General features: G+C 37.4%; 3 protein-coding genes and 1 non-coding gene across 7 annotated transcripts; 1 reads left to right on the forward strand and 3 right to left on the reverse strand.

Annotated features, from left to right (window-relative positions):
- Positions 1-536: 536 nt before the first annotated feature.
- On the reverse strand, positions 537-2319 carry LOC100648934 (60S ribosomal protein L15). 2 transcript variants are annotated; one of them, XM_003394846.4, is made up of 5 exons: positions 2218-2319; positions 1730-1910; positions 1259-1395; positions 1038-1148; positions 537-854 (listed from the first exon to the last, which is right to left on the reverse strand). In XM_003394846.4, the coding sequence occupies exons 2-5, from the start codon at positions 1899-1901 to the stop codon at positions 660-662; spliced, it is 615 nt and encodes a 204-aa protein (XP_003394894.1). In that variant the 5' UTR covers positions 1902-1910; positions 2218-2319; the 3' UTR covers positions 537-659. The 2 variants fall into 2 exon arrangements, with proteins under 2 accessions (XP_003394894.1, XP_003394895.1); XM_003394847.4 differs by lacking the exon at positions 2218-2319 and adding an exon at positions 2131-2154.
- Positions 2320-2385: 66 nt separating this feature from the next.
- On the forward strand, positions 2386-5193 carry LOC100648818. Of its 2 annotated transcripts, none has more exons than XR_007223842.1 (6): positions 2386-2509; positions 2634-3280; positions 3584-3768; positions 3850-4215; positions 4525-4852; positions 4930-5193. XR_007223842.1 is itself a non-coding variant. In XM_048405200.1 (6 exons), exons 3-6 carry the CDS (start codon positions 2944-2946, stop codon positions 4756-4758), a joined length of 1122 nt encoding a protein of 373 aa, XP_048261157.1. In that variant the 5' UTR covers positions 2386-2509; positions 2634-2836; positions 2899-2943; the 3' UTR covers positions 4759-5193. The 2 variants fall into 2 exon arrangements, 1 of the variants encoding a protein (XP_048261157.1); XM_048405200.1 differs by having other exon boundaries at positions 2634-2836; positions 2899-3280; positions 4525-5193.
- Positions 4870-10923, reverse strand: LOC100648705 (tubulointerstitial nephritis antigen-like). Of its 2 annotated transcripts, none has more exons than XM_003394844.4 (8): positions 10340-10923; positions 6889-7210; positions 6748-6811; positions 6466-6658; positions 6057-6352; positions 5701-5900; positions 5445-5608; positions 4870-5343 (listed from the first exon to the last, which is right to left on the reverse strand). In XM_003394844.4, the coding sequence occupies exons 2-8, from the start codon at positions 7187-7189 to the stop codon at positions 5224-5226; spliced, it is 1338 nt and encodes a 445-aa protein (XP_003394892.2). In that variant the 5' UTR covers positions 7190-7210; positions 10340-10923; the 3' UTR covers positions 4870-5223. The 2 variants fall into 2 exon arrangements, with proteins under 2 accessions (XP_003394892.2, XP_048261156.1); XM_048405199.1 differs by lacking the exon at positions 10340-10923 and adding an exon at positions 9038-9370.
- A 432-nt stretch (positions 10924-11355) lies between these two features.
- On the reverse strand, positions 11356-11427 carry TRNAP-AGG. Its single transcript has one exon. It is a non-coding gene; the product is annotated as a tRNA-Pro (tRNA).
- Positions 11428-11507: the final 80 nt, after the last annotated feature.

The raw sequence follows: 11507 nt of genomic DNA on the forward strand, positions 1-11507 counted from the left end.
TAAAAAAAATGGGGATGGTGTCAAAGTTGAACGTTTGGGTGCCCCATGAACTTACGGAACAACGCTAGACCGCATGTCGCGAAAAGCGTTACAAAAAAATTGTCTGAATTTAATTGGGAAATTTTACCACATCCCCCGTATTCCCCAGACATTGCCCCATCTGATTACCACCTGTTCAGAGCATTACAACACTTTTTAGTAGGTAAAAAATTTGAAAGTATTGACATTCTCAAAAATAGCTTAGAAAATTATTTTAAAGAAAAACAAGAGAACTTTTATCGAGACGGAATAATGGCCCTACCAGAAAAATAGGAAGAAGTTGTACAACGAGAGGGGGATTACATTTTTTCATGAAACTGAAAGGTATGTAAACAATCTTAACATATATAATAACCGCTCGAAAAACGGCACGAACTTATGGGATGACCTAATACATATAACTGAACCGAATGTAAGAAAAAAGTATAATAAAAATGCAATAAAAAAAATTATATAACGAAATGAAAAAGCATGAAAAAAGTATATAAAATAACCCATTAAGAAAGAAACATTTATTTCGTACAAGATATACCATAATATTGATACAAATATTTCTAATATATCAATGAAATGATGTATCGTATACACGTGAAGATCATTATTCGAAATACTTAAGAAATTTATCGTTTTCTGCGAAGTGACAAAGAGTTTCTTCTCAACCATGCTGCACGACGAGAACCACCGATAGTTTGTGAGTAACGATGTCCTTTACCTAAACCTCGCGAACTTCTGCCTGCTGATGTCTTTCCACGAAGTTCACGATGTTTATGTACTGCATTACATACCCAGTTAATTTTTGGATCATTACGAATTGCCTGAAATATAATTGAATATTAATAATACATCTCTTGCAACTGTATTGTAAATCTCTTTTACTGTATTTATTCATTCAGACATCCAAGGAAGATGAAAAATCACAATATTTCAGTAATATATAACAATATCATCATATTCTGTTGAAGTATGCGTATAAATTGTTCAAATATTATGAAAATTACCTTATGTGCTGGATCAATCAGGATAACTTCATAATATTTATATGAAGAATCCTGAGCTACCCAGTAACTGTTTAAAACTCGTAAACCACCACAACGACGACCAACACGTTCCTGAAGATAATTAAATTACAAAATATTATTTGTCTATTAATAAAAAAATAAAAACAAAAGAGCAAGAATTGGTCTCTATATGTAAAGTGATATTCCAGTTATGAACTTACCTCAGCAACAGATTGTAATTTTCTAGTAGGCTTCAACTGATTAACGCCATGACTTTTCGGCTTTCCGTAAGTTGCACCTTTGGGAACAGGACGTTTACGACCACCTCTTCGTACACGAATTCTAAATATGACAAAACCTGCATATTGATAGTAAAATTCTCATGTGTATTACATTACATATACATAAATCTTACATAGTTTAAATTAGAAAGAAAACAATGTCAGTATATACAAATCACCATGTAATTGTAAGAGTGGTGCATGTATATCTCATCATTTGTACTTTTTAAACATTTAATGTTGCAGATATTTTACATGTAAAAATAAAAATAATGATAAAAAAATAATAAATAAGGACTAAAATTATACAATTAAAGTAATTAATGTAATGTAACTAGTTTGATTTGAAAATGTTAAAATTTGGTAAAGTTTGTCATTTTATATTTCCTATTGAGAAACTATGATTTATACCTTCTTTAGCTTTGTAACCCAGACGACGTGCCTTATCGGGTCTAGATGGTCTAGGAGCACGATGCATTTTGGTCAATTGACGATATTGCCAACATCTGACACGAAGCAAGAATCGCAGAACATCGCTCTGCTTCTTGCGATACAACTCTTGCATATATTTATATGCACCCATCGCGAAACCCTGAGAAAAAACAATACAGATATAATCATAACTGAATAAGCGTACAATTAAACTTAATCTAAAGAGGCATCAACAATAATTAAAATCAGGATATCTAAGGAAATAAAAGGAAACGAGGCATGAGATACAATAAATGAAAAGGTTAACTTCATTGACACAATAAATATAGCATTCTCGTAAAAATAACGAATAAAATCACAAAAACATTTTGTACGAGTACGTTTAACAATAAATTTCTTCCACGAGCGATATAGAAATACGATTGGATTCTTGAGATATAACACGATTTCAAGCACGTAACACTCACCCTCGACAATTGAAATAGAAGGAAGGGAAATATAACCTTTCCGGCGTCGACGTATTAAGCCATTGTATACTAATACTGAAGATAGTATACTCGATGCTACAAGTATCACGGAGACATCTATGGGAAGGAAAAAGCAACAAATTTTTATGTGTTTCATCCACCGATAATGTAAGAAAAAGGTAAAGGAAACCACCAGAATAGTTATCGGACTATAATCGTACAGTGTAGAAAAAACTTAATAATTGATGCACAATTCATTCGAAATATTCGAATTGAAGTTAGGAAGTTTAAGGTGATTCTAATGCGCATTTAAATATGTAGATAAGTTCAGTAAGATGAATATAACAAATAAATAAACTAATTAAATTCCGAAAATGACAATTTTTAACAAATATTTCTCTTTCTTCCTTTTTAAGGTTTCCTTTCTGTTAAAATGATACTTTTGTCAAGAGCATCACAGATTGATTTGTTTATAGTTGGACGTTTAAAAGAATCGCAAGAGATTTGATTTTCGACCCGCAATCAATTGTCAAGATAAATCAAAAGTTATAGTGGGAAATGTAGGAGGATGTTGGATGATACGATGAAAATACAAAACCAGTTATGAAAATATTAGACGGTACAGACAGTTCCATTATCGAGCGACCTGGTGACCTCTTGTCGAGGAATTGATTATTTCAGGAGAGGTAGCACGAATAAGTGGTAGTTAAGGAGACGTAGTCCGCGATGGAGAGTCGCTCAGACAGTATAAAGGATCCGATTTATTATCCATCGATGCAAGAGGTCGTAGAAGGAAACGAAACGGCAACGGAAACCGAAACGACCGACAAAAGAAGCAGAAGTTCCGCTGGTAGCCAAGAACTTGGTCTGGAAGAGAATAACGCATTGAAAGTGCCGCGCAAATTTATCGCGAACTGGCGACAAGCTTGTGATCGTACACGCGACAGAACGAAAGATTTGTTGAAGAGATGGCGAACTGTTTCGACTAATGTCGATGAAATCGTTAATGATCCTGTTTCGAATAAACAATTGGAACATCCTAGTTGGAGCGTACACGTTTGGAGTAAGATTTTGTCATTTTTGTTCGCGAAGTTTGAACGTTAGATATAACAACAGAATTTCAAATACGATAGACCAGATTTGAATGGATAAAATAAAGGCGGTAAAAACATAGAGAAACACAGATATTATTTTTATTACATACATATGTAGGTATATTACAAGTATCCATACGCAAAGTATGCGTTAATATATGCGTTTATAGTTTACGCTATCATTATCAGAATATCATTTTGCATTAACCAAACATTTTTTCTTTTTCTTTTGTTTTCTTCTTTGTTTCTTCTTTGTATTTTCGGTAAAACAGCAACATGGGTGAGTCGATATCCAAGCGATGAAAATCTGATCGCTATAGAAGAAGCCAAGAAGGGAGGAAAGTTAAAGGATTTAGCACCCATTCAACGCGACAAGTTTTCACATTTTTTCACTTATCTTTTGGACCACGATAGAGATGGTTTTATTAACCGAAAAGATTTTCGAATGCTTTCAGAGGTATATTTACAAATAGACGTGTTCGTCTAATATTGTTATATCATCGAAATATTTATGTTAATAGTTCAATATTTTTGAAAGCGACTGAGAAGATTCGCAGATTGGTCATGGAACGGGCCCGAATATTTACGATTAATAGAGGCCGAACAAGGACTAGCGGACTTAATCTTTCAAGAGAAAAAGAACGAAGGTGACCGTGGAAAGATCAGCCTGGAGGAATGGTTGTGTTGGTGGGCGCGCGTTGTCGCACCACCTGGAGGCGCATCTTACAATGACATTCCATTTTGGTTAAAAATTTTGCCACGAATATTTTTTCTTGCTATCAATAGTTCAGTGAATGGAGTGATTTCGAAGAAAGAGCTTGGCTCGTTTTACGGATCAGTGGTTGGCCTAGAATCTGACAGGATCTCCAAATGTCTGGATATGGCATATAATTCTGTGACGTCGGTAATAAGCTATACTATACTGTACTATATTATACTATACTGTACTACACTACACTATACTATAAAGGAATACCACGCTATACTACATATATGATAGATATTTTTTACGGTTGATATTATTGTTAAGATTAGCATGCGTGAAAATATAGGAGGATAAAAGGAAATTATGGGAGATGCATAATAAGAAGAAAAGATCAAGAGTGCATGAAAGAGAGTGGGAAAGGGTTTGATGATTGGAGGGATGGGAATAAAATAATGAGATGGCAGGCAAGGGAAATATTAAAACAATTAATTTTTGCATTTTCTTTAGAACGGAGACCATCGTCTCGGTTGGCCACAATACCAACTCGTATTCGCCAACTTTTTATTCGGTCGCGGTCCGTTCGGACCAGGAGAACATTTTCTCGGTATGACAGATTCCTGCTTAATTCGGGGCAATAACGTACCATTTCCGATCGATTATTCTGCGATGAATACACCAAAAGATAAGTTGGAAGTGTACAGACCGCATTGTAGAAGTGCTCGACGTAGCGTGGTAGTTTGAAAAATAGCCACGCAGGTAAAATAGCCGGTAATCACTATAGAAGTGATAACGAGTGCCAGATACGAACAAGCGCCAGTGACGTGTTTCAACAAGGGTCAGTTAGAAAACTACTTTATGCAAAAATATATTAATATATTCAGAGCATCTGATATTTTATTCCCTAACATACAGATGAATTAGTTCATACATGGTGTTGCCTACATATATGGTCAGAAAGTATTTGGCAATCGTTTCATTTGTTTCTTAAACTGTGTGCAAACATTAATTGATACGTTAATAAAATATGTTAAATGGAATTTTTTGTGAATGAGAAAAATATATATATAATGATGCAAAGGAAATAACGATGAATCGAACACGAATCGATTTCGTATATTGATAGAAATAAAGCGCAATGGAACGCAACGCAACGCAATATACGATCCGATAGATAAATGCAGCATTTCCTGATTCTTGCACCTTTCCTTAGATAGTTTTCGCCCATACTGCTACTACGAACGATTCGATATCACACTCATTAGTTCCCCTTTGAATTCGAAACAAACCACTCTCGCCCCATTGCTGACCCCAAGAGTTGACGACCAACTGGAGCAAAAAATTCGTTACGTATTATTTATCAGTACGTAATCGTGAATCGTTTCAATGTAAGGGTAGAAAAATAGGTAGAAGTATTAGAGGAGCCTTACCCAATACTTGATTGGCAAGTTGTGATGACGATGCGCGGACGTATCTTCCCCCCATCCGATAATCCTAACCGAATGATAGCCAAATGCATAATGTTCGGTGGTTGCTGTGTGTTTATATATTCCGGATTCATAAGAGAAAAAGTCTTGATAAACTTTCATGGTAGCTAAAAGTAATGTCGTCGTTAGATCTCATCGACCTCTTTGTTAAGTGTTTGCGAATAAAGAAAAAATGTCAGGTTGATAAGAAATCACTTACCTTGCACTGGTCCAGATGTTAAAATTTCGTACATAATATCGGTTTCGTTGCCTAACCGATAAGCCGGCCCAACTTTGTATAATTCTGTTCGAAGTGGATTTACCGGAGGACGACAACCAGCAGTCTTCAAGTCTGTTCTCTTTCGCAATTTGCATTGTGCGTTCGTGCCTTCCCATGGATAACAGTCTTCGTCGACTAGGCTAAAAAGTGAAATCGCAGAAAAAGGAAAGATAAAAATCAGGTAGCCGAGTAGCTATAGTATTATTATCACCAGCTGAATCGAAAGCGAATTGAACGTAGTATCAAAAGGATTGATGCATAAAAGACATAGCGTAATAACGATTTAACCAATTTACCCGAATTTTCGCATGTATAGCCAGGCTCTGTCCAAATAGCCGCCGCTGCAAGCTTGCTGTCCTCTGTTGTTACACGAGAGTAAATGCTGTGCGCTGAGGAGGACGCTATCGGCTCCCTTACTCATTAAGGCAAATCTGTCTGAAGCGACGCGTGTCGCAGAAATAGCCCAGGATGCGCCGCACCAACCTTGATCGTCTATGTCCGAGATCTCTCGAGGCCAACGAATCCTGGCGTCGAACTCTCGTGGTAGGGACTCCGGATCGTAAATCCGTCGCACGGAATTCATTCTGTAAACCTTGGATGTCCGGTGGACGCAACGGTTGATCGAATTTGCTTGAATTGATCGCATTCGAATCGAAACGAATCGAAATTACTGAAGTAAACATCGAAGAAATTTACGCTTCTTACCGATCGTGACGGATTTAAAGTACCCAAGCGTAGTTTCACACCTTCGTCTAACGTTCTACCCCAAAACTCGGAGTAATTTCGTGCCCTCCAACTCAAATCCAGCGAATTGATTTCATCTATTAGTTCTGGGTTTTGCAAGCATCGATGCTGTTCGCAAAATACTTCGGTGTCTCTACCCATTACCGTACATTTGCTGAAAGATCGTACATGTATGGTTGATGAGTTTACCAAAAGTAAGTATGCGAATCTGTTAAGCGTTTGCGATATACAAAATAAATATACCATATATTGCAATTGATTGTAAATGTTTGGTCTTGGTTGTAATATTTCCCCTGAAAATAGCAACCTGAAACAAGAAATTATCTATGAATCGCTTTGCCTCGCTGGAAAGGATCTTCGAATAGACTTTTGTTAGTTACGAACGTCTTGTTTCTTGCAGCGGTGGTAGAGTGACGTTGGGTTCGATTCCTTTGCAGTGGCTCCAATAATCTGGACAGCAATCTTCTTGTTTCTCTCGATTGCAAAAATCATCGCAGTAACAAACGGTGCTGAGAATCGGAGTACTACACTCGTCCTGACGACCTGTGCAACAATCGCCTTGTGGATACCATTTGGCGCAATAAGGACCTGCCGGCAAGTCCGAAAAATCGGGTATCCCATCGACGATCGACGACACCACAGCCAGAAGAAAAATACTGCACGCTGAGCCTTTCCAGGATCGCATTTTCCACGCGTTCGTCGTTTCCTGCAATCGATTCAACGTTCACATTTTTAGTGGCATTTCTTTGCTGGCCTTATCTACCCTTGTGACTCTTCATCCTCGACGAAATCAAACGACTTACTTAAATGGAAAACAATGATCGATATTTTGATCGATTTCGATCTCAACGGTAGTAAATTTGCATAAAATACAAGTAGAAATTTCTCGTTCTTGTTTTCGTTTTCATAGGTAATATTCTGGATTATTGGGTCAGGTCCATGGGACTAGGCAGCAATTGGCAGTGATTAACGGTCGCAATGCCAACTGTATGTAAAATCATCGGATATCTTTTTGGAACCATTTCAAACGTTTTCTCTTTCTTGCTCGTTAAATGTCATGCGCTGGTATTCTCTGTTTCACGAACGGGATAGAAGTAGGTCGCGATTTGACCGTGAAACAGTGGAACGAAAAATCGCGCGATTTGTTCGCATTTATTAGATAACGATGACAATAGAGTCGGGATTGGCGACGATAAAACGGATCGTCAAACGCATCGAACGATCGAGCGTTTGCAGACGCTTGTTATCGAACGCAGTTTATTGCATTATAATATTAATAGAATCTATCAGACTGGAACGTGTCGTGTTTTACGTTTATTTCCTTTCATATACATAGACATATCAGCATTAGCGATTGTTCGAGCGTTCGAAATTTTCCAAGCACAAAATAATACACATTTCGCGTTAAAAACTTTCGAATCTTCGAAGCGAATTCCACTTATAACTTCTACTTTACGTTGTATATCGAATAGATACGCACGACTCGACCATCGCATCGTCGATCTTGACCCGTTTTTAGTTTCATTAGAAACAGACTGAGAATGACAAGTATCTGACCGAGAATAAACGGTTCACGTAATTTGAAAATTAAGGGCAATTCTACTCGAATATCGCGATTTGAGCTTCGCACTCGGGAAGATGTCGCTTTTCGGTCTTCGTACTCGATTCAATAATATCCGACATGTAAACGTAAGCGTACACTATCATGCCCGATCTCATATGTAACTATGAAAACGCGCGTGACGCATAATAGTAGGTCTAGCATTTTATCGGATGTATCATACGCTCGCGTTGAACATTCTATTATTCAATGAATGCAGTCAATGGAAAAGTATGCAACCTTTGATGGATGACAACAACGATGACGATTAAAATGAATGCATTGACAAAAAATGTATCATGGTGAATGAAAGAAACGTTCCAATTGTATTGAACTCGATACAGCATACGTGATTCATTCAATTGAGTATCGATTGACATGATAGGTAATCTTATAAACGAGGATGATCTTGTCCATTATTTAATTCCAAGCGATTATGCATCATGTTGAACGCAACGCGTCAATGTATGTGTGATCATTCGTTTCCGATAAACCTTGGCTTTTGGTCATATCATATCGGAAACGCGCGTAACGTAACGTTTTATACCTATACATGTACGATATATACACACGCATATTAATAATAGAAGAGAAGTAAGACGATACGTATAAAAATTAGTCGAATTATTGGAATATCGTGAATAACGCGGGAAAAACGATCGGGAAAAATCGCGCGAAATTGACATGCCATAGCATATTATTAATCTTGTTAACAGTCGTTAAATTCTCCCAGCAAGAAAGATTGAAAGAATTAGAAAAGTAAGCGGTATATAATTATAGTGACTCGTATGCGATCGGAGGCTATTTTAAAAATAACTCAATTGACGAAAATCGAGGTTAAAGAAAGAGGTTAATGGGCACCGTATATTTTTACACGAATTTCAACGCTACAGGATGCAAAGATTATTTTATCGATAAAACAAACGAACGTACGTTCCATCGATGTGATCTCACGCGTCGGCAAATTTGTTTGATATTCTTCCAGTCATTTATTCGATATTTTCTTCACGCTTATACGCGTGTATCGTTCTCGATCCGACAGATTTTTCTTTATCGGGCGATCAACTTTCCGTCGATTTGGACGCGTAATTGCTCCTCGAAATAATACCTCGTGAAATACGAATCGATTCCCCCTCTTTTTATCTCATCGTTTTTCCCCCATCGAAGCACTAGGTTCGCAAGCATTGCGCTTCTTTAAGATTTATATTAAACACGATCCGTTTAACGTTGCTAAAATTAAACCAAGTTTCACTTTCCAAATTATTCTCTTTCCTCTTCTTCCACCTATCCTCCTCCTACCCTCTTCCGACCCTCAACCTCAAACGTCTCTTTCTCTCCCGATTATTTTTTCTTTTCCTTTTTTCTCTTCTTCTTCTTCATCATCATCTTCTTCTTCTTCTTCTTCTTCTTCTTCATTTAATCTGTTTATCGCAAGACGTGCCAATGCTTATACGCGATCTTTCAAATTGTTGACGCTAAAAATAACGCGAACGTCATATCAAAGCGGAGGTATATGCCCATTGTCCCAAATTCCGATCGTTTTCTTTGCGTTATGTATTTGGGGTAAGAGTTGTGTGATCGCAACTATCGATGATATAGTTTCGGTGCACGATATCGTCAATTTGTCGGGGCATCCATGCAAATGTCAAGAATTTTGTGCAAATCGATGTTTACTTCTCTACCGTAATACAGTAGTTCGATTGATTTTAAATTATTCGAAATTACTCACTTCATTTCCATGCATATACACGCATACAGGTACGCACGCAACGTGAATGAGATAATGCTTAAACGTGAATGACAACAGTATAATTTTCGTATTCATGACAGGTACGTTTGTTTAAAAACGTGCTCCGAATCGTTTACGATAGACCGTTACGCAACAAGATGTTTGCACATTGTATATACAAGATGTTTCGTTCCACTGATGATTCAAAATCATTTGACTTACCGCGTTTTCATCTATACAAATTTTGTTTGAGATCAACTGTCCCAATTTTACGATGGAATTTCGCACGAAGCAGTCGCTCACGCGAATATGTAATTATAATTTGCGGAAATCGCGATATAAACGTTAATTTTCATTAGCGCGAACAATTTGAATCCACGATCATGAGTTGAGATAAATGCAATTGAAACATCGATGATAAGATAATGAACAAGAAGAAGATCACGTACCACTGATATTTCGGTAATCGACGATCGTCAAATGTTTTGTAGCAAAGTTTCACTTACTCGTGGTTAGAAGAGATTTTCTGATCCGAAGAAACAGCAAACTTCTTGGACTTGTTTTTGCAATATCAACAAGCATCTGCTTTGTGGTACTCGGCAGTAGTAGACGCCTGTGAGAAACGGTCCTGATACACGTTTAAAAATCTTTGATCGTTTTACAGTAAAACCAACGACAGATGTTTGAAAGAAAGAAGGAACGAAGGAAGGTATGGTAGGAGGGAAACAAGGAAGAAAGGAAAGGGAAAAGGAAGGAAGGAGGGAAGGAAGGAAGGAAGGAAGGAAGGAAGGAAGGTAGGAAGAAAGGGCGATTGGAGGGAATGAGAATAAGGAAACCAAGGAGAGATTAGAATAATAAAAAAAAATTGGCTGTATTCAAAGGAGAAAGGTAAAGTAGGTTTGGATGTCGGTGCAAATCTGACGAACGCGAGTCGCAAGATAAATTCAAAGTTACGCGGACTTGCGATTGGAAACAATTGGAGAAGATCTGTCGGTGCTAGCGGCTCGAAAGCGAGAGCTTAACTGGCCCGCGAATACGCTAGGTAAACGCGAACTAAATGCCTAGTCAGCCCGTGACTGCGTACCACGGTATATCGCGATTCGGTTTCCTCTTGATTATTTACCGGATCTCCTTGTGACTTCTTCCCCGAAGATTCGTCATTGCTTGAATATTCAAAGGCCTCCGATTAAACTCCTGGTGAACGACGCTCGTACGTAATTGTCGTAGATACCGCGCGATTCTATTTCATTCGAATAGATTCAATAATTTAATTCGTTATGACAACGTCCAAGTCAAACAGTTTCTTAAACGAATAACTTTCAAGTTCAAAATATTCGGCTACGCTTCTAATATGAGAAATGATGTTCTTTTTCGGACCGATCAATTTCTTATCGTTAATTATCTTTAGAGAAAAAGTCATATCTAACTTTTTACAGAAGATGGGCAAAATAAAAGAGATACCCACAAATTTTTAATGTATGCAAAGAATAACACTAGTACTAAAAAAAGGTACCGAAAAGTAGGGCTCGTCCGGGATTTGAACCCGGGACCTCTCGCACCCTAAGCGAGAATCATACCCCTAGACCAACGAGCCACGTGTACGTTCCATCTTAAATTTTCTTAATATTTTGAATAAAATTACAGGAATATGTATACAAATATAAATATAATACG

The sequence above is a fragment of the Bombus terrestris genome, chromosome 4, assembly GCF_910591885.1.
Source record: "Bombus terrestris chromosome 4, iyBomTerr1.2, whole genome shotgun sequence".
Taxonomy (NCBI): Eukaryota; Metazoa; Arthropoda; class Insecta; order Hymenoptera; family Apidae; genus Bombus; species Bombus terrestris.

Bases quoted from the DNA above. Each gene is read 5' to 3' on its own strand.
- LOC100648705 (XM_003394844.4), bottom strand. From the start codon at position 7,189: ATGCGATCCTGGAAAGGCTCAGCGTGCAGTATTTTTCTTCTGGCTGTG. The intron at 6,659-6,747 runs GTATATTTATTT...ACGATCTTTCAG, and splicing joins ACAATCAATTGCAATATATG to CAAATGTACGGTAATGGGTA. The intron at 5,901-6,056 runs GTAAATTGGTTA...TTCACTTTTTAG, and splicing joins CTATACATGCGAAAATTCGG to CCTAGTCGACGAAGACTGTT.
- LOC100648818 (XM_048405200.1), top strand. From the start codon at position 2,944: ATGGAGAGTCGCTCAGACAGTATAAAGGATCCGATTTATTATCCATCG. The intron at 3,281-3,583 runs GTAAGATTTTGT...TCGGTAAAACAG, and splicing joins TTGGAGCGTACACGTTTGGA to CAACATGGGTGAGTCGATAT. The intron at 3,769-3,849 runs GTATATTTACAA...TATTTTTGAAAG, and splicing joins ATTTTCGAATGCTTTCAGAG to CGACTGAGAAGATTCGCAGA.
- LOC100648934 (XM_003394846.4), bottom strand. From the start codon at position 1,901: ATGGGTGCATATAAATATATGCAAGAGTTGTATCGCAAGAAGCAGAGC. The intron at 1,149-1,258 runs GTAAGTTCATAA...AATTATCTTCAG, and splicing joins AATTACAATCTGTTGCTGAG to GAACGTGTTGGTCGTCGTTG. The intron at 855-1,037 runs GTAATTTTCATA...ATTATATTTCAG, and splicing joins TGATTGATCCAGCACATAAG to GCAATTCGTAATGATCCAAA.